We start from the raw sequence: 25,362 nt of genomic DNA, 5'->3' as shown, positions 1-25,362 counted from the left end.
GATGAACAACCCCTTTAAAAAAAACAATGTCACCTGCTGTTCCTATTGGACGATGCTACAGTCGGTGGAAAATTAATCTTGTGAGAAAAGCAACGTCTCTAAGGTAAGTGAGCAGAGAAGTGTCTAACATTTTTCAGGTCAGTTCTAAGCAGAACCACATCACTAAAAAAACCTCAAAAGCGGCTAATATCTTGAGAAGTAGAAAAACCATTGATGGAATTTTTTTTTAAGGTATACATTTCTTTAAAATGTAATTTAAAGAGGAAGTGTTGCTTAAAAATGTATAAATTGATATTTACAATAATTCCCATAGAGGTAAACATGACACAAAAGGGATTATTTGTGATGAGTTACAGCTTGTAACTTTAATTGTATGATTTAAGGGTATAATAAGGAACCTTGCTTTCTCACTATACGCCACCTGTAAGTTGCTAGGGTGTTCTAGTTCAGCCTCCTGATCTGGAAAAATGGCATTGCTTGCTCTCAAAGCTAAGATCTTCCTTCAAAATCAGAAACGACTATGGTAGACTATGACTCCTTGATGGCAGTATTACAGGGATTTGGTAGGGTAAAAAGTAAGGTATAATTAGCATACACTCCCCCCACTGGATTATATATAAACATTTATTTGCATGGTTAAGTTACCCTTTAAGGGTCTTTGTACTAGACTTGCATAGCACATAATACAAATTCAGGCATGATTCTTAAAAATCTCATCTAAAATAATGTCCTTTATCCAGTCATCGTTGGCATGGCCTGTTTTAAGTAACGTATCAATAAAATCGAAATCACTATTAGTAGAAAGGAAATCGAAGGATCCCAAGTCGTTACTTGTATCGGAACCTGGGAACCCTCGAGGCACTGGATTGGGGGAAGTGAATGTGTTTGCTGCCATGGCTGTACCACCCCCACCTTGATTAGGGTTAGGGGACAACTGTGCTCGCATCTGAGCTTGCCCACTGTTGTTGAAGCCTCTCAGCGGCTCCATTGTTTGTCCTTGTCCAGCAGGGGCTTGGCTCATCTGGGCTCTCATCTGCAATTCAGGTGGATTGGGAGCAAAATTCTGGCTTCCCAATATTCCTTGAAGGGGCTGGCTGGAAAACTGATTGGTGTTGGAGAAGCAAAGCCCGCTTTGCTTCTTGGCTTCTTGTGATGGCCAGTTCTGGGATACAGATGAATTGTTCATACCATTGGGGGGTCTTTGCCCTGCCATATTGGTTCCATGATTGAGAGAAGCTCTGAATTGTGGAGGACTAGTTGCAGAACCCGCACTGAAAGGAGGCAGTGGATTTCCTTGTGCGGTTGGCGATCGCCTTGGCAATATGTGGCTGTTTTGATTGTTCCCCGTTGTGTTTGGGTTCGTTTGTTGTTGCATTTGGTTAGTGCCAGGGCTCGCATTATACATAACTTGCTGAGAGCACGGTGGGTTCCCATACATGTTCTGAGCTCCTTGAAGAGGTGTCATTCTGGAACTGTGGTTTGGGGAAGAGTGATTTGGATTGGGTGGGGTTAGATTGTGGGTTGAAACAGGGTTGGTCGTTGCTGGTGGACTTTGGTTGACACCGCCAGTTGGTAGGCCACCTACAAGACAGAAATTACACCTAGTATATCATTCGTACACGGAGTAGCAGGTCGGATGCAAACAAAGAAATACAGTCCTCGGTAAGTTCAACCCTTCCATAACGGTCTATCTTCGTTGATCAGTTGGTCACTGAATTAAACCTCAGAGCAGGAAGGAAGTGCAACTAACGAGTGGTCTTTTACATGGACAGACTAGTGACAACGTTTCTAGAAATTTGCTATTATAATGGGTTGTGGCCAGACAATATACAGAAATGCTTATAACAAAAGATATCCCGTAGTCCAAAGTACTTAAATTTAATTTTTTATTAAAAAAATCCATATTAATTTTTTTTTTCATACTGACCCCATGACGATTCACATATTTCTAAGGAACCAAACTGACTCCATACCGATGTGCTCAGAAGTTTAATGCTGCATAAACATGTGCTGTACGATACTTACTTGTGTATTGGCTGGCTTGCTGCAAGCCAACGGAGCTTCGTCTTTGGTCCTTGTAGTCTGGAGGTGGCCTGTTCAAGTGACTCATTTGATCCTGGCTGTTGCTTTTCTCCTTTAAAGAGAAGACATTCCTTTTGGTATGTGCACTTCACATTTAGCATGTAGTCATCCATTCATATTAAACATCTCAGAGAGGAATCAATGGTTTCAGTTCAGTGAAATAGTCAAGGTGCTACTGAAACTGTTGGGCTCATCCTCTAATAATCCCAAAAGCCTTACGTAATCATTGGTCTGGATGATATATTATTTACTTTAGCATATGGAGAAATAAAATCTCATGTTGTCTGGCCTTTAGTTTCTACTGCATTGGCCCCTCAGGAGGAGCTTAACTCTCAGTTTGGGTACCAAACCGCTCACTAAAGCATAAGTGGCCTGACCAAGGGTTTAAATCAGATGGCCAACACCCTAATCACTATCATTGTTATAAGCAGAAATAGCTATCCTCTGTCCTGGATAGATTGAAAGCTTCATGGTATGTTCATCCTCTACAGTGGAACTGAGAAATTCAGCTTCACTGATCTATTATTTTACAACTTCCTTATTTTTTTTTTAAATCCAAACACCTGATGCACAAAAAGTGTAAAAACAAAAAGTACCCAACAGCTTTGATTGACAAAAAGGGAAAGTAAACCAGTTGGCAACAATCTCCAACCCCCCAGGCTAAGAAGGCACGGATTTTTGGATCTCCCTTCTCTATAAGATTTAGGGAGACCCTTTTGGTCTGCAGACTCTATGATCAACGAAACTTGGAGGATCCCTTTGTCCTAATCTCTCCAACCAAAAGGGTTTTAAGAGAAAGGCCACTAGTCTTTAACCTGAAGGTTTTACCACGCACATCTATGGTGAGGCCAGGGTTCAAAGGGGAAGGAGCCTAATGACCCCCCTTAAATCTTAAGTACTCAGTCTATAAGACCAAGAGCACCTTGATCCAAGTACAAATTTCTGATTTCAGAAGGCTTCACTTTGCATGTAATTGCGTGTGAAGGGCTTTTTAACTACTTTTAGCCCATCTCACCCTAACCAGGTTCAGTTTTCTATTTCGTGAAGTACAAAAAAATGATTAAACATAATGCTGTCCTGCTCTGGGAATGTGTAATGGAGCTTATCGCTGAGACTATGGGTGTATATGTTCTTAATAAAGCTTCTGGGTGACCATTTGACAACTAATATCTTAAAGGACCATTGCCACATTCACAATAGAAATGCTTCAACGTTGAGAAATGAAAGCCAAATGGAAGCATTACCATTCCCACCAGCATTTGCTGCTGCAGTAGAAGCTGCTGTTTCTGCTCCATCATCTGCCTCTGAAGGACATTTGCCTTCTCCATCAGTTGTTGCGCTGACAAGGGCTGCTGGGAAGTATAACCATTGCCGGTGTTTGGACTTGCACATGACGTTGGCTTGGAGCTGGTAGGAGTACCCGGGGCTGCTGCAGAATGCTGATCCTACAGAGAAGAGGGATTGATAGAGCTTGAGGTTCCAAGAAGCAGAACATTTGAGAGTGGCAGTGCACAGTACAATAATAATGACATATTGCAAATGATATCACATGTAAATTATGAACCACTTACCCTCATGGGTCTGTATGGGTCTGTATCAGCTGCCCCAGTGTATTTAACAACAATGTAATTTAAACAATGGGATAGAGCTGTCTTTAGGGGTACAAAATAGGGGCAATTTCTCCGAACGCCACACAGTTTTAAGTATGAAGAGTGGGGAGATCAAGTATTATAAGACGACAACAATAGAGCAAGATGGAGACAACGGGACAAAAAAGGCAAAAGCCCAGTCACACCTAAGCCCCAGTCTGCCATATACCCCATCCCACTGTCAATAAAGGAAGGCCTGGGCTCTCTATTTGGAGTTAGGGTTGCCACCTTTTCCTGAAAAAAATACCAGCCTTCCTATATTTTTACATATTTCCCCTATTAATTCCATTGGGATCAAGCTTAACTTTTAGTGGCCAGGCTGGTAAAATACCGGGCAGATGACAACCCTATTTGGAGGATAAAATACACAAATGCTTTCTATGGAATGTCGGGGGCACTTTTGACATTTAAGAGAAATAAAAAATGTTATTTGCCATTTGAACTTTTATTTTGCCCACAGAGGCCCTTCTAATGTTGGGAGCCCAGAGCAAGTCTCGCTTTCCTACCCTAAAATTTTCCCCGTAGTGTAGGATTAAATCTTATCCTGTTACATGTACCTGTTGACTATTTGGGAACCAAGTGAATAGAGCCATATAATATTCAACCAGGGGACAATACAAAGGGTACAGTGTTTGAGACCCTCATCCGAGCTACTGAAACTGAAGGGGCCCCATGGGCAAAATTGGTAAAAAATTTAGGATCATGGGTGTTTGAGGTCAATAAGGCAAAAAGGTCTGAAAAAATAATCACTGGAGTCAAGGAGCCTTTTTTTATAATACAGGTACAGGGTCCATTATTCGGAAACCTGCTATCCAGAAAGCTCCATGTAACACATAGACTCCGTTTTATCCAAATGATCCAAATTTCTAAAAACGATTTAGTTTTTCTCTGTATAAAAAGTTCTTTGTACTTGAGCCAAAGATATAATTAAGCCCTATTAGAAGCAAAACCAGCCAATTGGGCCATACACGGGTCGATAAAAAATCTTGTCGGATCCAATCGCCCATACTCCTTGCATCGTGATCGCCATTGTTGGGCCCTAGGGCCCACAAACGGATCAGTCTGATATCGCCAACCTCAAGGTGGGCATATCCGGGAGAGATCCTCTCGTTTGGCAACATCGGCAAAAGAGCGGATCTCTCTGTGTATGGCCACCTTTAAGGTATGAAGATCCAAATTATGGAAAAATCCCTTATCTGGGAAAAACCCAGGTCCCGAGCATTCTCTGGACAGGTTCTGTACAGAATCCAATTGCTGCAATTAACATCATGTAGCTGCTGTAGCCTGGTAACAGGGATAAGAATCCAGAGGCAACTTAAAATGATACAAGATGGCTTGGTTTCTAGCAAAGTATATAATATATATAATAAAATAGTACAGGTATATAATATATAATAATGCATACAACATGCAGTCGGCTGTGATTGGGGTCCAAACCACACACATATACATTAAACACATGATGTTTGTCATGAAGCACAGCCTCCTGCTCTGTGAATATTCTAACGATGCTGGAAATTGCCAAAACGAAATAAAATAACAAAATAAGTATTGTATCTGCAGGAGAAAAATGAAATTCTGCACCCTTATCAGACAGCCTGTGTGACATGGGACAAGTCCTATTAAGTCAGAGTCATTGTTTTACATGCAGCAATTGTGTGTGATTAGCAGTTCAGTGACGCAGAGGAAATATCTAAAGAGAAGCCTGACCTTAAAGGCTCATTAAGTGAAATGCGTGGAGCGGCGGCTGATTAATGCACAACCTCTGCAGCAGAGACTAATGCACTAGCCTTTTAGTCACTATAATGAGAAATTTGGAGACGGGTTCGGAGAAACATTGTGAAGGTATTGTACTAATAGCGGTCTCGGTGATGTGATGGAATTTCCCTTGTTTTGAAATGGGTTTGGGGCTCCAGATGTTTTCAGAGCCAGGTGGTCAGACTTCTTTTTTCCCTAAATATGCTAGCGGTTGAGATTTCTGTTTTTGCATTCGAATGTTAAAAACAGAAAAAAATAGAAGAAATAGATTGAGGATAGAACTACACAAGCATTTTTCATCAGATTTTGTGGGTCAGATTTTATCTGATCCTCAAAGCAACAGCACAAGCTTTTGTAGGATGCTACAAAATCTGATGCCCCTAGGCTAGAATGTAAAGTCGGATCAGATAAGTCGGATGGAGTCTTTGGCTAGGACTACACGGCTGTCATTGATGCGATCAGACGCTGGGCGACTAAATGCGCGCGTCAAGTCGGATGCGACAGGAACAAGGTAAATAATGTAAAGTCGGATCGCGTCGCAAGGAGATCCGACACGCGACACGACTGTCTGATGCAAACGCTGCAAGCTGCCTGCACCCGAAAGTCGTGTTGCATCGGATGACCCCTGCGACATTATCCGAAGTTATATTTACTTACCTTGTTCCTGTCGCATCCAACTTAACGCGTGCGTTTAGTCGCCCAGCATCGGATCGCATCAATGTTGGGCATGTAGTCCTAGCCTTAAGTTCATGCGTTTACACCTGACAGTCAATATATTTTCAATTCCAGGCACCATCCATTTTTATCTTGTCGGATGAAGGCGCAGCATGCAGCATTCACATTCGACAGTCGTGTCATGTCGGATGGAAAATTTTACATGTAGTTTACACATCTGATTTTTGTATCAGACTTATTGTATTTTAACCCACACGACAACATCAGACTTGTAGGATGCATTTTGTCGATCCCACACCATCCTACAAAAGCGATCGTGTAGTTCTACCCGAAAGGAAATCCTGCTTGTAAGGACCTGTTCCCCAACCCATTAGGCTCACAGAGTAATGCAACTTATCCTTCTTCTTGTTCCATTGCAAAGTGATTAGATTCTGGGACATGAATCTCATGAAGATACTCGTGCTGTGCTAGAGAACCTGTGCACCACCCACTATGGAAAGCTGAGGGACTTCAAGTCCCAGAATCCATTACTTCACAGTGGGACAAGGTGAGGGAGAAATTGCATTACACTGTGAGCCTAAGGGGGGATGGGGAAGTGGTTCCAGGTGCTTAGGCACCTTTTCTAGATAACCCTGATTGAATGAGCTCATGTCAAAAAGGGGGGCTTTATTTTCCCTTAAAATAACAAATTACAGGCCTAGAATATAACCAGATAAAGTACATTTGGGTGCTAGGCTCTATTTCAAGGGGCAATAAGAACCGGACAGCACTATTAGGCTCACAGAGTGATGCATCTCTTCCTTTCCCTTGTACCCCATGTGAAGTTAAGGATTCTGGGACATGACGTTTCAGTGTGTTACACAGAACCTGTGCACTACACACTATGGGAAGCTGAGGGACATCACATCCCAGAATCCATCACTTTACAGTGGAACAAGGTGAGGGAGGCGTTGCATTACACTGTGAGCCTAAAGGGACAGGGGATGGGGAACTGGTCCCAGATGCTCAGGCTCCTTTTCTACATAACCCTAACTGAATGAGCTCATGTCAAAAAGGGGGGTGATATTTTCTATTGAAAGAACTAATTACAGGCCTAGACTCTAACCACATAAAGTACATTCAAGTTGAGAGTATTAAATAATACTGCAACCTCTACTCCACATTACACTTCTAATCTACTAAAATGAATAGTGCGGAGCTAAAGTCTGGATACGAGATGCTCAGAAGACTAAATGGCAGCACCAGACTAAGCAAGATATAAAAACAAACACGTTTCTCTGCTGGTCTCTATTTGTCACAAAGACAAATGACAGCACCAGACTCGTTGTAACAAACAAAAGTGACAGACTCTACACAAAATAACCACTAGTCCCTACGCAGAAGAACAAATAATCTTTGAAAAAGGATAAATTACAGCTCGAAACTCAGAGGAACAAACATCAGCGCTAGACTAAGCAAGACATGTCAATATTTGGACTGTGGTTCTATAAAGGGCAGCTTATAATACTTTGTACCAGACAGAGGGTGATTTTTGTGTTTGGGGAGGCTAATTAAATACATTTTCTTCAAAGTATCTCAGGGTCAATCACATGTCTATTAACCCAGACCAGGGTTGTACTGGGCCAGCGGGACACAGGGAAAAACCCTTTTCCCTTCCCCCATGGCACATGAAGACCATAGAAAAGAAGGTACAAGCTGGTGGTGGTGGTGGTGGGGGGGTGGTGGAAGGAGAGTGGGGTGAAAGGAGAGTGGGGGGCCCAGGGGTGTGGCCACAATGCCACTAGGGTTGCCACCTGGCTGGTATTTTACTGGCCTGGCTGGTAAAAATGATGGTTGATCCCAATGTTGTTAATAGGGAAAAAAGATAAATATATAGGAAGGCCGGTATTTTTTTCCAGAAAAGGTGGCAACCCTAAATGCCACAGCCCTGGTGGGCCTGAACCCAACCAGTCCGACGCTGCCCGAAACTTAGGAAAATGCCGTTGCAATTTCATATAAAATACCTTCCAGAACACCGTACGGCAGTGATCCCCAACAAGTAGCTCGTGAGTAACATGTTGCTCTCCATACCCTTGGATGTTGCTCCCAGTGACCTCAAAGCAGGTGAGTATTTTTGAATTCCAGGCTAGGAGGCAAGTTTTGGTTGTATAAAAACCAAGTGTACTTCCAAATAGAGCCTCCTATAGTCTGCCAGCCCTAGAGTTGCCACCTGGCCTAGCCGGTAAAACACCTGCCAAGGCCGGGGCCGGAATTAGAAATATACCGGTAATGCAGTTGCCGGTAATTTGTAATACCCTTTAAAAAAAGCCCTTGGCCTGCCCCCAATTCGGGCAGAACGTACATTTTTTTCCAACGCTGTGGACATCGCAGCAATGTTGCTCCGTCCCTTTTGCGGCACGCCATGTGGCTTTGCCCCTTTTTGCATCACGGACCGCCCCCTTTTTGTGCCCACCACTGGCCGGTAATCTTTTTCAGTAAAGGTGGCAACCCTAGCCGGCCCCCATAGGGCCACTAAATAGCCAATTACAGCCCTTATTTGGCACCCCATAAAGTTTTTGCATGCCTGTGTTGCTCCGCAACTCTTTTTATTTTTGAATGTGGCTCATGGGAAAAAAAAGGTTGGGGACCCCTGCCTTACGGGATAAATGTAGCACAGATTTTATATATAATACCCAAGAACACATGCCAATTTCTACATGTCTCAGAACACACAGCAAGGCAAAATAAAGTGCCAGTTACATACATATAATACCCCTGGAATACATGGTAGTATAACTACAGTTTCAATTTCAAGTATAATAACCCCAGAACACTTGGCAGGATAAATACAGTGTCAATTCCAGGCCCTGCAGTGAATGAAGCGGCAATCAACCAATTACCCCTCGCTATGTTACCACCCCCCAGACATCATCTGCCCAAACTTCGAAAGGTGGCAACCCTACATGGTAGTATAAATACAGAGTCAATATCATGTATATTAATCCCCGGAGATATGTTATGATAATTGCAGTACCAACTCCATGTATTATATCTCCATCCTGTTTAATGTTGTCAATAGACTTGAGTTGGTCCACAGAAACTTAACCTATTAAAACCTTCATTAAAATCTGACCCTCCATTTCTGGATCGAGGGCTGAGATTATTAGGGGGAACCCTTGGAGACCTTACTGTAAATCTCACAATGGTTAATTATTTTCCCATTGACTTATGATAAGGTTCACTCTGACTTTCCCACCCCCAGTCCCACCTGCACACACACCAGTTCCATTCCATTTGGTGGAGACACAATACCAGCAAGCTCTGTAGTAATGTGCTGGCTTAGTATGACATCACATGGAACCAGAGACTTTTTCCATGGCAATCTGTAGGTCTGCAGGAGCTGTCAATGCCCGTGGTTTATGTTTATGCCCGTCACGTTGCAGTTTACCGCACCAGTAGATACTTTAATGTTTCTCCAAGAGACACTTGACCACATGCCCATAAATGCAAAATTCAGTTCTTGAAGCTCAGATCTAAGAAGTGTGTGCGACGCCTCAAGAACATGTGCTGAATCATTTGCATTGTGATTCACGAAGTCTACATAAAACCCATTTGCTTGCATCAATATTTTCCTTCGTATGTGGTGGTTTTTAGCTTATTTTATAGAGACCAACCCCTTGCTAATGTCATAACAGAAAGGAAACATCATAGTAACAAGTATTATACAATACAATGGATTTAAACAAATGGCCGTAATGTAGAGAATATCTGGCAAGTACAGTCACATTTAATTGAGGAAATGCTGAGGAATGAAACCTGCCAACGCCCTACATAAAATATAAGATGGTGTATCTTCTCAAGTCACCAGCAGTAGTCTCAAGGTTGATATGGAGCACCAAGCCAACAATAGGTCTCCATCTTGGCCCAAGTTTTAGTTGGTCCTCTAGTCTAACTTGTCAATTGACAAAATCCTCCTTCCTTACCCTAGACCACTACATGTCTATAGATGATGAACCGCCTTATAGTCACAGTATTCTATGCTCTTGATAATGGAGACCATCAGAGACTCAAAGAACATCCAGGGTCCTGTACAAGTAGGACATTTAGACTTTTCCAGTGCTTACTGACCTTGAACAGCAGTAACCTCCCAATAGCTGCTCAACTCTTCAAGGAGCACCACAGGCAGTTGAAAAGGGTTATATACCAACTTATGCCTGGCATCCCCTAGTTTCAGCCAATCTGAATATCCGGGTGTTGGTCCGTGTAGGGGGTGGGGCAGTGTCAGACTGGGACACCAGGTTCCCACCAAAAAAAACCTTAGACCAGGGACCCACTCTCAGTTCTATTATTCTTTCTCTCCTCTATATATACCTCTTTATATACTATAATCTGTTATTCCATCTATTTAGCTTTGTTCTCATAGAAATAAGGAATGGCCATGAAATTGGCCAAATGGTTAGAAGCAAGAGGGCCCATTGACACCTGGGCCCACCGGGAGTTTTCCTGGTATCCCGGTGGGCCAGTCCAAAACTGGGGTGGAGTGTGAGCAATGGGGGGCACCAGGATTGGACTTGGCCAGCTGGACACCAGGAAAAAAACCTAGTGATCTGGGTTCTTGAGGTCGACCCAGACCCGCTGCCTGAGATTGGAGAGAGGGGAGGAGGGGGGTTGTGGCTGGAGCAGGGGCCCGTGGGAGAAGTGTGTGCCCCTGCTGAAGCAGCCCTGGTGGGCCTGGACCCCCTAGTCCGATGCTGCCCAGCACTGCATAGAATATGAAAAGAGGGATACCACCCTCCCCATCAGCTACATGGCCAGATTTTGCCAAAAGTTTCTGGAAGTGGGCTGGGGGATTTTCTTTTTGAAGAGCAATTTTTTCCAGAAAGGCACCTGACTAACACATGTATAGCATAACATGCCACTGACTAACACCCTACTGAATCATAACCCCCGAAAATAAACAAACATTGCGTTACCATAAGCACAGTGCCCTCTATGGAAAACGCCACCACATCTTTCAGACAGTCTTCTGCGGAAAAAAACCCCCACCCATCTTCAACTTAGGGGAAAATATGGTCACTTAATAAATCACAGAACGGAATTTAAGTCTTCAAAGCAAAAGTGAGTGATAGCGACAGGCGAGGAATTGCAGATGTGGGACAGTAGCTGCGCCCATAGAGGTTTCTCCATGTCATTAATATTAGAACCAGCAGATGGCTCCCTTCTCAAACATGTGCCATGAAAACCATGTTTCCCTTTATAAACTGCAATATTAGTAGGACACAGATCTGTTGTAGCTTTTCAGAAATACTGTGTGTTTCATGTAGAGTAATGTCATTAATCATTACATATTCACTCCCTGCTGTACCAGTACTGCTCTGGTGGGTTGGTTTCCATACAGAATGGATCTCACAATACTCACACGAGGAAGAATGTCAGTGTTTCACAATCATTACTGAGAGTGTGGAATCCTGTTCCTGTGTAAGGCGCAGCTGTGCAAACTAACTAGAGTAGAGTCCAGTTTACCCATTCCTTCACAAATTCATTTAGGTTTATGCTTACAGGGCAAGTAAAACAATATAGAGAAAATATTTTCTTTACATTTTAATGTTATGTCTGACAGCAGCAATCTTATTTTGTACGGTTTTCATCCTACATTTAACACTTGACCCTCTGTTTATCTCCACTTAAAGGGGACCTGTCACCCTAAGAAATAATTATAAATTCTTATCTCTTGTGCTTGTTAAGCAAAATAAACTTTCACTATATATAAAATTATTTAAATCTTGGTTGCAGTCAGTTTAGAAATTCACCACCGCAGCAAGCAGGCAGCAGCCATTTTGTGGACACTGTTATTAAGAAGAGCTTCGAAACACCTCAAAATCTTGTGTATGCGCCAGAATGGGGGACCTGATGCCCATGCCTTAACATTGGTTACACAATCATAGACTGTGAACAGGGGGGGGGGGGGGAGAGTGCAGCAACATGTAGAAAATGCAGAATGGAAAGTGAAAGTAAGTGCCTGCCCCGCTTCTATGCCTAATGCATGGAGGATGGACAGGCAATATATGATTGACAGCTGAAATCTTTAAATGCATTATAAGTATGGATGTTTTAATGAACAAAAATAATTTGGGTTTCATGTCTAATTTGGAAAGGACTTTTACTATACAGCTTTTATGTCTGAGTGACAGGTCTGCAACTTGCCTCATTGGCGCACCACCCCTGCTCTGGTCCAAATTTCTTGCACAGAGACGTGCTGCCATGGAGAGTGTAGGACAAGATGGCAACAATAGGGAAAGTGGAGATTCGAGCAAGATAGCAACAAAAGGGTGAGATAGATAGAGTAAGTCAAGATTGCAACAGGGTGAGATGAAGAGAAAAGGATAAGATGGAAAGAGTAGGACAAGATAGCAAGAGTAGGGTGAGATGGAAAGAGTAAGACAAGATGGCAACAATAGGATGAGATAGCTTGAGTAGGTCAAGATTGCAACAGTAGGGTGAAATGGAGAGAGAAGGACAAGATGGCAACAGTAGGGTGAGATGGAAAGAGTAGGACAAGATGGCAACAGTAGTGCGAGATGGAGAGAGAAGGACAAGATGGCAACAGTAGGGTGAGATGGAAAGAGTAGGACAAGATGGCAACAGTAGGGCAAGATGGAGAGTGTAGGACAAGATGGCAACAGTAGGGCGAGATGGAGAGAGTAGGCTAAGATGGCAACAGTAAGGCAAGATGGAGAGTGTAGGACAAGATGGCAACAGTAGGGTGAGATGGAGAGAGAACGACAAGACAAGGTGAGGTGGAGAGAGTAGGACAGCAGGTTTCGGTGTAGCTAAAAGGGCAAAATGGCAACTGACGTCTTTAGTCATAATCTAGTCAACAGCTTGATATTTGTTGTCGGGAAACAAAAACTGAAGGGCCAAACACATGCAACAGTCTGTTTTGCACCAACAGTAGCTATCCCTAATGTTTCTATGGATACAAATAATGCTCACAATTTCATGGAATGATTTGGGAAGACAAAAGACAGAAACTTTGTATTGTATTGAATTGGACCTGAAGTTGGAAAACACATAGTGAAACACCTTTTTTTTCAATTTCCATGTGAAAATCAAAACCAATTCTAGTACAGGTATAGGATACATTATCTGGAAACTAGTTATCCAGAAAACTCCCAATTATGGGAAGGCTGTCTCCCATAGACTCCATTTTAATGAAATAATTAAAACAATCCTATTAGGTTTAATGGATGTTTACATTTTTTTTAGTAGGGTTAAGGCATGGAGATTCAAATTATGGAAAGACCCCTTATCCGGAAAACCCCAGGTCCCAAGCAGATGGAGAGCGTCAGGGTGCAGCTTACGATGCTCTGATTTACATGCATTCTTGATGGCATTTCCACGGCGCAGATGACATTTTGCCAACCATGCCCATTGCAATAGTGAGTAGAGAAGGTAAAAGGGCACCAAAATACTCTGCTCCTTGTTTTTGCCACATATAAAGGCTTCTCTTGCCTTAGAGCATAGACATGTTCTTTCTCTATGATCAGTTACAAAACATCACTTTGTGCTAACACTGATATAGGGTTCAAATTAAGGGATACACCCCGCTGCAGATGAATGAGAAAAACACCATCCAGATGCTCATTGGCCTTAATGATTCCAAAAACATTTGCAGTGGCTTTTTACTGTTTTATACATCTAAATATTCTGAAAGAGTTTTTACAGTGAGAGCTGTGGAATTGTCTCCCTGAATCAGTGGTACAGGCTGATACATTAGATAGCTTTAAGAAGGGGTTGGATGGTGTTTAGCAAGTGAGGGAATACAGGGTTATGGGAGATAGCTCATAGTACAAGTTGATCCAGGGACTGGTCCCATCTTGGAATCAGGAGGAAATTCCCCCCCAAGGCAAATTGGAGAGGCTTCAGAAGGGTTTTTTTCCTTCCTCTGGATCAACTAGCAGTTAGACAAAGACATAAAAGGTTGAACTTTAAACCTAACTTACAATGTTACCATGGTTAACCGACTAAACGTTTTAAATTATAAAGGGTTGTCTATGACCACAAGTGCAGTGAGCAGAGTGCAATTTAGAGCACAATTGCCATAGTTTTCCAACAATTCAGTCTGAGAATTTTGAGAGCCCACTGCAAATAAACCCTTATAGACCTCGTTTTTTTTTAAACCAAAAGTGACTTCCAAGCCAAGAATTCAAAAATATGCCCCTGCTTTGAGGCCACTGGGAGCAACATCCAAGGTGAGATAGTGAGTAACATGATTCTCGTGAGCCACTAGTTGGGGATCACTGCCTTAGAGCGTTGTTGTTCAAAGCAGACCGACGCAATCTGACCTAACACCAAAGAGACCTCATTAACTTTTCAGAGATTTTGTTTTATACCTGTCCGACTGACTTTTTGATGATTGAAAAAAAAAACAAAAATAAAAAAACACCTTAAAGGACAAGGAAAGGCAAAAAAATAAAATCCCATTTTTACTTTCTTTAATGAAAAAGAAACATATCTCCAATATACTTTAATTAAAAAATGTGTACCGTTTTTATAAGAAACCTGACTGTATGCAGTGAAATTCTCCCTTCCTTTACTGCTGTGGATAGGAATTGTCAGACGGTCCCTAACTGCTGAGCAGGGAAACAATCATACTTATGAACAGCAGGGGGAGCCCCCGCCTTACTTCCCAGCCATGCAGAACTCAAGCAGCTTTGTTTACGACGATCCCTAAGCAGCCCAGACCACACTGAGCATGTGCAGGGTCAGGGTCTGCAAAGATGTATAACAAAGTTACAAGATGGTGACCCCCTGTAGCCAACATTGAAAGCATAAATTATTTGTTTGATTAGGCTTGTGGTGCAGTAAGTTCATGTTTATATTTAGTATACAAAATACAGCATTTCTAGCCTTATTCTATTTTACACTTTCCTTGTCCTTTAAGTCTACACCTTGTTTTAAGGTTTAAGTTTAAAAATGTTTATTCAAAAGATACCATCCCTTTAAAACGTTATCCATTGGAGTATTTTAGATATCGGGCTGAAAACAGATCTAAAATATTTTGAATGCCTGAATGGGAGTTGAGTGAACTGTCCCATGTAATAAAGCAGCGGCACATTCAGTTTTATTCTCAGCGATAATATCTCTCTGCAAGTTGTTCATGAAAAAGAAATTTATACCCCAACCTGCGGCTGACCCCTTGGAGAAAGTTCTTGAATTAAGTGCCTTCGAGCGAGCACAAGGGATATTTCTGTTCAATGACTACATTTGTTTTCAACAACCAATTACTTGTAGCAGTGCTATTTCTAATTCAGCGAGTCTATTATGTGTCTAGTAGTCTCATCTGCACAACATTCCGGCCGTAGAAAGACGTGATCACGTGATTCGTTAAAGGTCATGGGGCACCTAAAGGATGATTTCATTCGGATTCATTTTCCCTCCACTGTGTGTATATGCAAATTGATTAACTCCATTTGTTTCAGTGAAAAGTAATATCATGCTGATGTATTTCCAGTTACATAATGTGTATCACTGAAGGTTTTCCTTCCAATGCTCCCATACATACACAATTTAAAAGCTAGTGCTGGGCAGATGCAGGGTGTCTCATCATCTGTTCTTTGCTCTCTTTGCTCTCCAGCACTCGGACCAAGGCAATGAGCTGCAGGGTAATTAGTGGTGTTTAACAGGATACTGTCATGGGAAAAAATGTTTTTATCAAAACACATCAGTTAATAGTGCTGCTCCAGCAGACTTCTGCACTGAAATCCCTTACTCAAAAGAGCAAACAGATGTTTTTATATTTCATTTTGAAATCTAACATGGGGCTAGACATATCGTCAGTTTTCCAGCTGCCCCCAGTCATGTGACTTGTGCTCTGATAAACTTCAGTCACTATTTACTGCTGTACTGCAAGTTGGAGTGATATCACCCCCTCCCTCCGACCCTCAGCAGCCTAACAACAGAACAATGGGGAGGTATCCAGATAGCAGCTCCCTAACACAAGATAACAGCTCCCAGGTAGATATAGGAACAACCCTCAATAGTAAAATCCAGGTCCCACTGTGACACATTCAGTCAGTGTCGGACTGGGACACCAGGGGCCCACCCAAAAACCTTTGACTAGGGGCCCACCAATTAATCTTAGACCAGGGGCCCACTCTTAGTACTATTATTCTTCCTCTCCTCACTCAACCTCTATTCTCCTAGTCTCTTTTCTTTACATACTATAACACTATAGCCTGTTATTCCATCTATTTAGCCACTTAGTTCTCATACAAATAGGGAATGGCCATGAAATAGGCCAAATGTCTAGCAGTATGAGGGCCCACTGATACCATGGCCCACCGGGACTTTTCCTGGTATCCCTGTGGGCCACTCCGACACTGCATTCAGTTACATTGAGTAGGAGAAACAACAGCCTGTCAGAAAGCAGTTCCATCCTAAAGTGCTGGCTCTTTCTGAAATCACACAACCAGGCAAAATGACCCGAGATGCACCTACACACCAATATTACAACTAAAAATACACTTGCTGGTTCAGGATTGACATTTCATATCGTAGAGTGAATTATTTGCAGTGTAAACAGTGTAATTTAGAAATAAAAACAACATCGTAAAGAATCCCTTTAAAGTTGCCATGGGTGACTTTTTGCCAAACCTGATACGTGAGGCAAAGTTCTTGCCAAGCCTCATTACAGAAGTGGCCCTGGTGGTGGGGAAAGGTTGATCACGGCTTTCTGATCAATTGAACAATTTAGATCAATTCTCGTGATCAATTTAGATGTGATAAAGAATAACTTGTAATGGTAGTTTTTAGTAACTCTTCATTATATTATTGGAAAAAAATACACGGCCTAGGGAACAGTGTAGCCCAGTACAACGCCACCATCTTTCTTACATTTCCAAGGTGTCCCTCAGCAGATTTAGACTTGTGAAATCTAAGTGAGTCCAACTGGGGAAGGTAAGAACGATGGCTGATGGGCTACAAAGTCTAGGCTGGTGCATCATTTTCCTAATGGAGCAGTGACCCAGGGGAATCACTTATTTGAATTCCTAACATTGAATTTGATTTCCTTGCCCACCCTGGGAATCCGCCACCACACTTCTTTTTCATGCACTCAGAACTTCACCAGCTTCCTTGACCATAGTGAATTCACTTGCTAAGTTTATTCCCTAGGCTGGTGCTCCTCTAGGGGAAAAAATGCAATGGCCTGAGGAACTTTGTAGCCCAGCACAATGTCACCATCTTTCTTACATTTCCAAGGTGTCCCTCGGCAGACTTGCAAAGTTCAAGTGAATTCAACTGGGAAAGGTAAGAAAGATGGCGAATGAGCTACAAAATCTAGGATAGTGCATCATTTTCCTAATGGAGCAGTGACCCAGGGGAAACACTTATTTGAATTCCTAACATTGAATTTGACTGCCCTGGTTGCCCTTATTGGAATCCTACACTACAACTTTATAATGTGTTCAAGCAAGCAAGAAGAACCTCACAACATGGGACACTGCAAGTAAAAAACGTCTCCATTAAAGATGACAGCTTTGTGGTGGGGCTCAAATCAAAGGAGGCTTTGTAGGTCCAGTTATGTACTAGATACAATGGGAATGTTCCATATTTGGCCTTTCAGCTGCTGTTGAACTTCAGTTGTCAGGTTGCTGGAAGATATACTTCAACAACTTCAACTGGAAGACCGCAGGTTGGTCAAAACCGATCTAAAGCATTAGTGCCTTCGTCTTGTCTTACTGCTGCCATCTTGCTCTTGAATTTCTGATGTTCCGCAGTCTTCCTACTTTCTGTGCTGATCAGCTCTTGCTACTGTTGCTGTTTCAAGGCAAAGGACTATTGGAGTGGGCTCTTGGCGGTTGCCCTTTTTGGACTCCCCATGATGATTAAGGGACAGGGCCTGTTACCCATAAATACAACTAGAATAATTCTAGCAGATAACTATTCATAATGCTAATCCTTCCCATACATCAGTTCTTTCAGATTCACTAAGCTCGAGTGAAGGATTCGAATGAAAAATACTTCGAATTTCGAAGTATTTTTTGGGTACTTCGACCATCGAATGGGCTACTTCGACCTTCAACTACGACCTTTGACTTCGATTCGAACGAAAAATCGTTCGACTATTCGACCATTCGATAGTCGAAGTACTTTCCCTTTAAAAAAAACTTCGACCCCCTACTTCGGCAGATAAAACCTACCGAAGTCAATGTTAGCCTATGGGGAAGGTCCCCATAGGCTTGCTAAACTTTCTTTGATCGAAGGATTTTCCTTCGATCATTGGATTAAAATCCTTCGAATCGTTCGATTCGAAGGATTTAATCGTTCGATCGAACGAAAAATCCTTCGATCGATCGAACGAACGTTTAGCGCTAAATCCTTCGACTTCGATATTCGAAGTCGAAGGATTTCAATTCGAGGGTCGAATTTCGAAGTATTTTTTACTTCGAAGTTCGACCCTTAGTGAATCTGCCCCTAAGTCTATTTTTTATTACAATCATAAATAGCTATGAATTTGAAACGATTTCCCTCCAGACAATGCAACAACAGATCAAGGGAAACTGAGAGAAAACAGTAATTGCTGAGTTGAGTTTGTCTTTAATATGCACAGAGCAGTGTTGAAATAATGCAAGGCAAACTAAGTGGAACATCTCTTGCTAAGGAACAGATGCTTAGATTAAGGATAACAGTTCAAACTGCTTATTGTTGGTTAAAACCCTGGCAAGGCTCACACTTCATGCTTTGTGTGGAATGGCCAATACAACCGTGCTGGCATGGCTCCTACAGGAAGGAAAAACTGATCCATAAAAGTTTCCCTTTGGCCTAAAATCTCAAGCTGTTTGACTGATAATAAACTGTTTGTTGCCTGAAAATCAGTAACAAATGTTCTCCCAGTAACATTTTTAATCAGCTGTGGTCTTAGATGGTTGTCATTTTGAATCACGGTCAAGTTTACAACAAACAAGACAGGGACAACTAGACTGCCCAGCTTGGTCCTATTGGCTACATCAGTGTTAGCTTTAGCCAGGGAGGAGAGCTAAAGAATTGGGGATCTTGAGGATAGGCTCACAATTACTGGCTGCACCAAGTAGTATTACAACAGTGTAGGCCAACAATTAATGTCACTCACCATCTTGGGGAAGACACTATCCAGGGAAGCAGAGGAAGGTGCGCTTTCTGAATTCTGCCCAAAAGATGGCCAGAAGCTCCAACCGAGACTGCTTTTACTACAGCTGCTATTACTATTTTAGATACCTAGGTTAGTTTACACCTGTGTGCTAGTAGTTTATTTTCTAGGGGGACTACACTGCGATGCATCTCAAACTCCATCCATGCAATTTTCAGTTATTATCCAGGTTTCTCAAGCTTTGTTAGTATTGCTTTAGTGCAGGGCCCCCAACCCTTTCTACTCATGAGCCACATTCACAAGTAGAAAGAGTTGGGGAGCAACACCAGCATGAAAAAATCCTGGCTATTTCATTGCTCCTATGTGGGCTGGAAGCCTACAAGAGCCTTTTTGGCAGTACACCTTGTTTGTGTGCAACCAAAACTTGCCTACAAGTCAGTAATTCAAAAATCAGCACCTCCTTCGAGGCCACTGGGAGCAACAGCCAAGGGGTTGGTGAGCAACATGTTGCTCATGAGCCACTGGTGTGGGATCACTGCTTTAGAGGGTTCATTGAGTTACCTAAATGCCTACTTTTAAGGCATGTCTGAAGAGCATCACAGAACAATGACGAGCTCTACAGTTATAGAAGCACTTTGTGATTGCATGTTGCTACTAAACCTGTTAGTCTACAAGTAGTTTCCATGAGGTTCAATGTAATGAGATGAGCTTGGGGCCTAATCTTCTCCTGATCATGAAGTTCTAGCCAACTCCATACTTACCCTGTAGACACAACTGGGTGGAGGTTTTTTAATACCTGAAAATACATGCCAGAGATCGAAAACTAATGGTCCTAGACATCTCCAACCTGACCCTAAGATGTGACAGTATTAGTTTGAGGACCAAATAATAGAAATGCTTACTGGAAAGTGGGTGGTTCTTGAGCATGACATTGCATGAGCATCAGAAATCAGGGACATGACCTAAAAGTCAAAGTTGTGTAAAATATAATCATCACATAAAGCATTGGTTCTAATTATGATAAAGTCCCAGCCCTTGATGTGGCTATACAGGCAGATATAGTAGACCGTTTCAAGAAGGGTTCCAGTTTCTCTGTTCCTAGTTCAGCTTTGAGAGATAATTCTGCCATTATTGAGTTTTATTATGAAAATGCCTAAGGGAAAGGTTTTTTACTTTTCTAGAATAGAACGAACCAACATATTCATTTTCATTATTACTGGTCCTTTAATTCCCGTCAGATACCCACTAGAGATGTCGCGAACTGTTCGCCGGCGAACTTGTTCGCGCGAACATCGGGTGTTCGCGCTCGCCGGAAGTTCGCGAACGTCGCGCGACGTTCGCCATTTTGGGTTCGCCATTGTTGGCGCTTTTTTTTGCCCTCTCACCCCAGACCAGCAGGTACATGGCAGCCAATCAGGAAGCTCTCCCCTGGACCACTCCCCTTCCCTATAAAAACCGAAGCCCTGCAGCGTTTTTTCACTCTGCCTGTGTGTGCTGAAGAGATAGTGTAGGGAGAGAGCTGCTGCCTGTTAGTGATTTCAGGGACAGTTGAAAGTTTGCTGGCTAGTAATCGTTTTGATACTGCTCTGTTATTGGAGGGACAGAAGTCTGCAGGGGTTTGAGGGACATTTAAGCTTAGGTAGCTTTGCTGGCTAGTAATCTACCTTCTACTGCAGTGCTCTGTATGTAGCTGCAGTGGGCAGCTGTCCTGCTTCTGATCTCATCTGCTGACTGCTGCAATAACAGTAGTCCTTGTAAGGACTGCTTTTATTTATTTTTTTGTTGTTTTACTACTACTACTACTACTACTACTATAAGAGCCCAGTGCTATTAGTCTAGCAGTGTTGGGGAGTGGGACTGGTGTGCTAATCTGCTGCTCCTAGTAGTTCAGCAGCACCAACTTTAATTTTTTTTTTTTAATATTCATTTTTTTTTATTTTACTTTTTTTTATTTTACTACCGCTGTAGTAGTGTATAAGTTGACCTTTTAGGCATTATTTGCCCTGTAGGCATTATTTGCACACTGTTTTCTTCAACCCGCCATCGAGCTGTGTGACCTTGTTCCCATTCTGTCTAAATATCCATAATATTACCGTCTCCAGAAAAAACACCGGAGTCACTTTTTTCAAGCAGCCATAATATATTTTACGTAATGGCGAAAAATGACTATTTTCAGCATTTATATGGCATATTTTTTCTGGCAACTGTGCTTCAGTGGCTGCGTCCAAAAAAACTGGGCAAACAATGCCTACAAGGTCAACGTATGGCAGTTGTTTAAAGAGAACAGTAGATTACTAGCCAGCAAAGCTACCTAAGCTAAAATGTCCCTCAAATCCCTGCAGACTTCTGTCCCTCCAATACAGAGCAGTATCAAGCAGATTACTAGCCAGCAAACTTACTATCATCTGTCCCTGAAATCACTAACAGCTCTCCCCCTACACTATCTCTTCCAAGCACACACAGGCAGATTTTTCAGATACATTTTTGCCCTTGATCCCCCTCTGGCATGCCACTGTCCAGGTCGTTGCACCCTTTAAACAACTTTAAAATCATTTTTCTGGCCAGAAATGTCTTTTCTAGATGTTAAAGTTCGCCTTCCCATTGAAGTCTATGGGGTTCGCGAACCGTTCGCGAACCGCTCGCGTTTTTGCGCAAGTTCGCGAATATGTTCGCGAACTTTTTTTCCGACGTTCGCTACATCCCTAATACCCACCCAAACAACACAGGGCTTGTTCTGATAAGACGAGACGTGTGATTAAAAATCTTCCTAACGGGTGTAAATGTCAAACTGTTAGCAGATAAAGAAACGCAGAAGAGCTAAAGCTTATTTTGATCAATAGCCAAGATGTTTTGCAACATTCCGCAGCCTCCACAAATTCCTGTGCTGCCTTTGAAATCTTCTTCAAATAACCGGAGATGCTGTACGGAGGCACTTGGGTGACACGAGTACATTTTCTCAACAGCTTAACCAAAATGTTTATGACAAAACCTGGAAATATTAACGTATAAAACGAGCTGCAGGATCCCTTTGATTCCACCGAGAGCTTATTTTTTTCTACTAATGGGCAAAATTTTCCCTGGAAAAGAGAATTTAATCAGAAATATGACCATAAGACTGTATTTGGCTTATTTTTACTTTTAAAATGTTGTATAAAACCATACATTAAGGGGCACATGTACCTAGGGTCGAATATCGAGGGTTAATTAACCCTCGATATTCGACTGCCGAATTGAAATCCTTCGACTTCGAATATCGAAGTCGAAGGATTTAGCACAATCCGTTCGATCAAACGACCGAAGGAATAATTGTTCAAACAATTCGAAGGATTTTAATCCATCGATCGAACGATCAGAAAAACCTTGGAAAGCCTATGTGGACCTTCCCCATAGGCTAACATTGGCCTCGGTAGGTTTTAGGTGGCGAACTAGGGGGTCGAAGTTTTTTTTAAAGAGACAGTACTTCGATTATCGAATGGTCGAATATTCTAACGATTTTTTGTTCGATTCGTTCGATTCGAAGTCGAAGGTCGAAGTAGCCAATTCGATGGTCGAAGTAGCCAAAAAAAACTTCGAAATTCAAGTTTTTTAACTTCGAATCCTTCACTCGAAGTTAGTGGATCGGCCCCTAAATGTCTACATAATTTTCTAATTTTTCCCTCTATTTCCCTCTATTCCTTCACTCGAGCTTAGTGAATGGGCCCCTGTAGGTCAGATTTATCAAGGGTCGAAGTGAAAATTTGAAGTATAAAAATTCAAATTTCAAGCTATTTTTGTATAATTCGACTAGGGAATAGTCCAGATTTGAAACAAAAAATTTAGAAAATTCAAATATGGAACTTTATTTATCTATGTACTTAAAACTTCGACTTTGACCATTTGCCATCTAAAACCTTCTGAATTGCTGTTTCAGCCTATGGGGGACATCCTAGAACCTATTTGGAGTCAATTGGTGGTCTTTGAAAAATCGAAGTTTTATTTTTTAAAATACTTCAAATGGAATTCGATGTAATACGATTTTACTTCAATTCGAACGATCGAATACAACCTATTCACCTGCAAAAACTTTTTTTTAATCGAATTTCGAAGTTATGGGAGTTAAAAAAAAACTCCCATTACTTCGAAATTCGACCCCTTGATAAATCTGCCCCTTAGAGGCACATTTATCAAGGGTTGAATTTCGATTTCATGTGAGTTTTTAAAACTCCCATGAATTTGAAATTCGATTAGTTGAAATGTAAAAATAAAATCGAATTTGTTAAACTCGAACGAATTTAAATGACCCTAAAACTCAAAACTAATTTGATTCGAATTGTAAAAACTCGATTTGAATTTAAAACCTCGAATGTCAGGAAGATCACTGGACCTCTCCCATTGACTTATGCAGTATTTTGGCAGGTTTTAGGTGGCGAATAATCAAATTTGAGTTCTTAAAGGGCCAGATTATGAAGAAATTCGAATTTGAATTAAAACTCAAATAGATTATGGATAATTCGCAATTTGAATTTGAGAGTTTTGACCAAAAAAAAACATTTGAATTTGAATTCACATTTAACTTCGACCCTTAATAAATCTGCCCGTAACTGTACGACTTTGTAACCTGATTGCAAAGCTTTACACCTGATATTAGGGGGATAGGATAACTATGTATGAGGGGACTTCATAAATTCTCTGATGCTTTATTTACTTGATCCTTGTAAACAGAAGTTACTGGGCTCCATAGCAACGTAATTTTATTCCCCACCCTACACATTGAGAATAATACATTTTATTTATTCGATCAAAAAAAGTTAGCCAAGCCTATGGGGACCTTCCCCATAGGCTAACATTGACTTCGGTAGCTTTTAGATGGCGAACTAGGGGGTCGAAGTTTTTTTTAAAGAGACAGTACTTCGACTATCGAATGGTTGAATAGTCGAACGATTTTTACTTCGAATCCTTCGATTCGAAGTCGTAGTGGAAGGTCGAAGTAGCCCATTCGATGGTCGAAGTAGCCCAAAAAAAACTTCGAAATTCAAGTTTTTTAACTTCGAATCCTTCACTCGAAGTTAGTGAATCGGCCCCTAAATGTCTACATAATTTTCTAGTAGACTTAAGGTATGGAGATCAAAATTACAGAAAGATCCATTATCCAGAAAATGGAGCCTTACCAGTTTGTGACGTGACTGTCTCTTTAACATTCCCTATGGCCACTGCAAAAATGCCGGCACCGTATTATATATGAATGTGGAATCCAATCCTGTATCTGAGGAGAACATCAGGACTAGCAATATTCTATGGGAATGGGAACGGCGCTGGTAATGTTTACGAGGGTATTAGCTGATGGAATTTGTTCAATAAAATGACTGATGCCGTTTAATAGGAAGGTAATGCTTATAAATTCCGTTATAAACAGGGGATGTATTACTGTAAGAGTCTGCGCTGTATCCGAGTCAGCACATTGCAAATCCTCTGTTATTCTTAATAAGTGCAAATACGGGAAATTTGGGTCAGTGGGGATGTAACCGGGCGAACGTTACTTTGCAGTTAATAACGCTACCAAACTGTGGGAGCTTTTTCTCTTAAAGTCACGGATCACATTTCAATTCCAAGGTGAGTAATAATAAACGATGGTAAAACTATTGTTTCTAAATGTGATTCTAAGACGAGAGCAGTCTTAGGGGCCTATTTATTAAACCTCAAATTTTTCTGTTCCAGTTTTTAAAGGGGAGAACTCACATTTTAAGAGATTTATCATACCCCAAAAGCTGCTAAAAATCCGAAAATACTCCAGCTCAAACCTGTCGAGATCATGTAGAAGTCAACGGCAGATATCCCCGAAGATGTTTCTTGACATCGTGATTGGAGCTGGTTTTCGTATGATAATCCGATAAATTAAACTTGTAGCGGCGACAATTCGAAAAAGTCGAGTTTTCGGAGCATGAATTTGAAAAAGTGGCCAGATTCTAACGAAAGCATGTTTTTAACTCAATGTTTTTTCGCACCGACTTTTTCGAGCTGATTTTTTTGATAAATGAGTTACATTCGTGCATGGGAGTTAGGTCAACTGTTTTAATAAAAAAATTCGATTTGAGTTTTAGTTAGTACCCCCCT

General features: G+C 41.7%; 1 protein-coding gene across 1 annotated transcript in view; it reads right to left on the bottom strand.

Annotated features, from left to right (window-relative positions):
- Positions 1-606: 606 nt before the first annotated feature.
- The window catches only part of maml2.L (mastermind like transcriptional coactivator 2 L homeolog), a 116,923-nt gene continuing 92,167 nt past the window's right edge, over positions 607-25,362 (bottom strand). The window contains exons 4-6 of the mRNA XM_018247769.2: positions 3,327-3,527; positions 2,026-2,134; positions 607-1,581 (exon numbers count right to left, since the gene is read on the bottom strand). Coding sequence (XP_018103258.1) covers positions 692-1,581; positions 2,026-2,134; positions 3,327-3,527 — 1,200 coding nt within the window. The 3' untranslated portion in view covers positions 607-691. The remainder of the gene's footprint in view (positions 1,582-2,025; positions 2,135-3,326; positions 3,528-25,362) is intronic.

The sequence above is a fragment of the Xenopus laevis genome, chromosome 2L, assembly GCF_017654675.1.
Source record: "Xenopus laevis strain J_2021 chromosome 2L, Xenopus_laevis_v10.1, whole genome shotgun sequence".
Lineage (NCBI taxonomy): Eukaryota > Metazoa > Chordata > Amphibia > Anura > Pipidae > Xenopus > Xenopus laevis.
The sequence above is the reverse complement of the archived record's forward strand: the minus strand, read 5'-3'. Positions and strand labels throughout refer to the sequence as shown.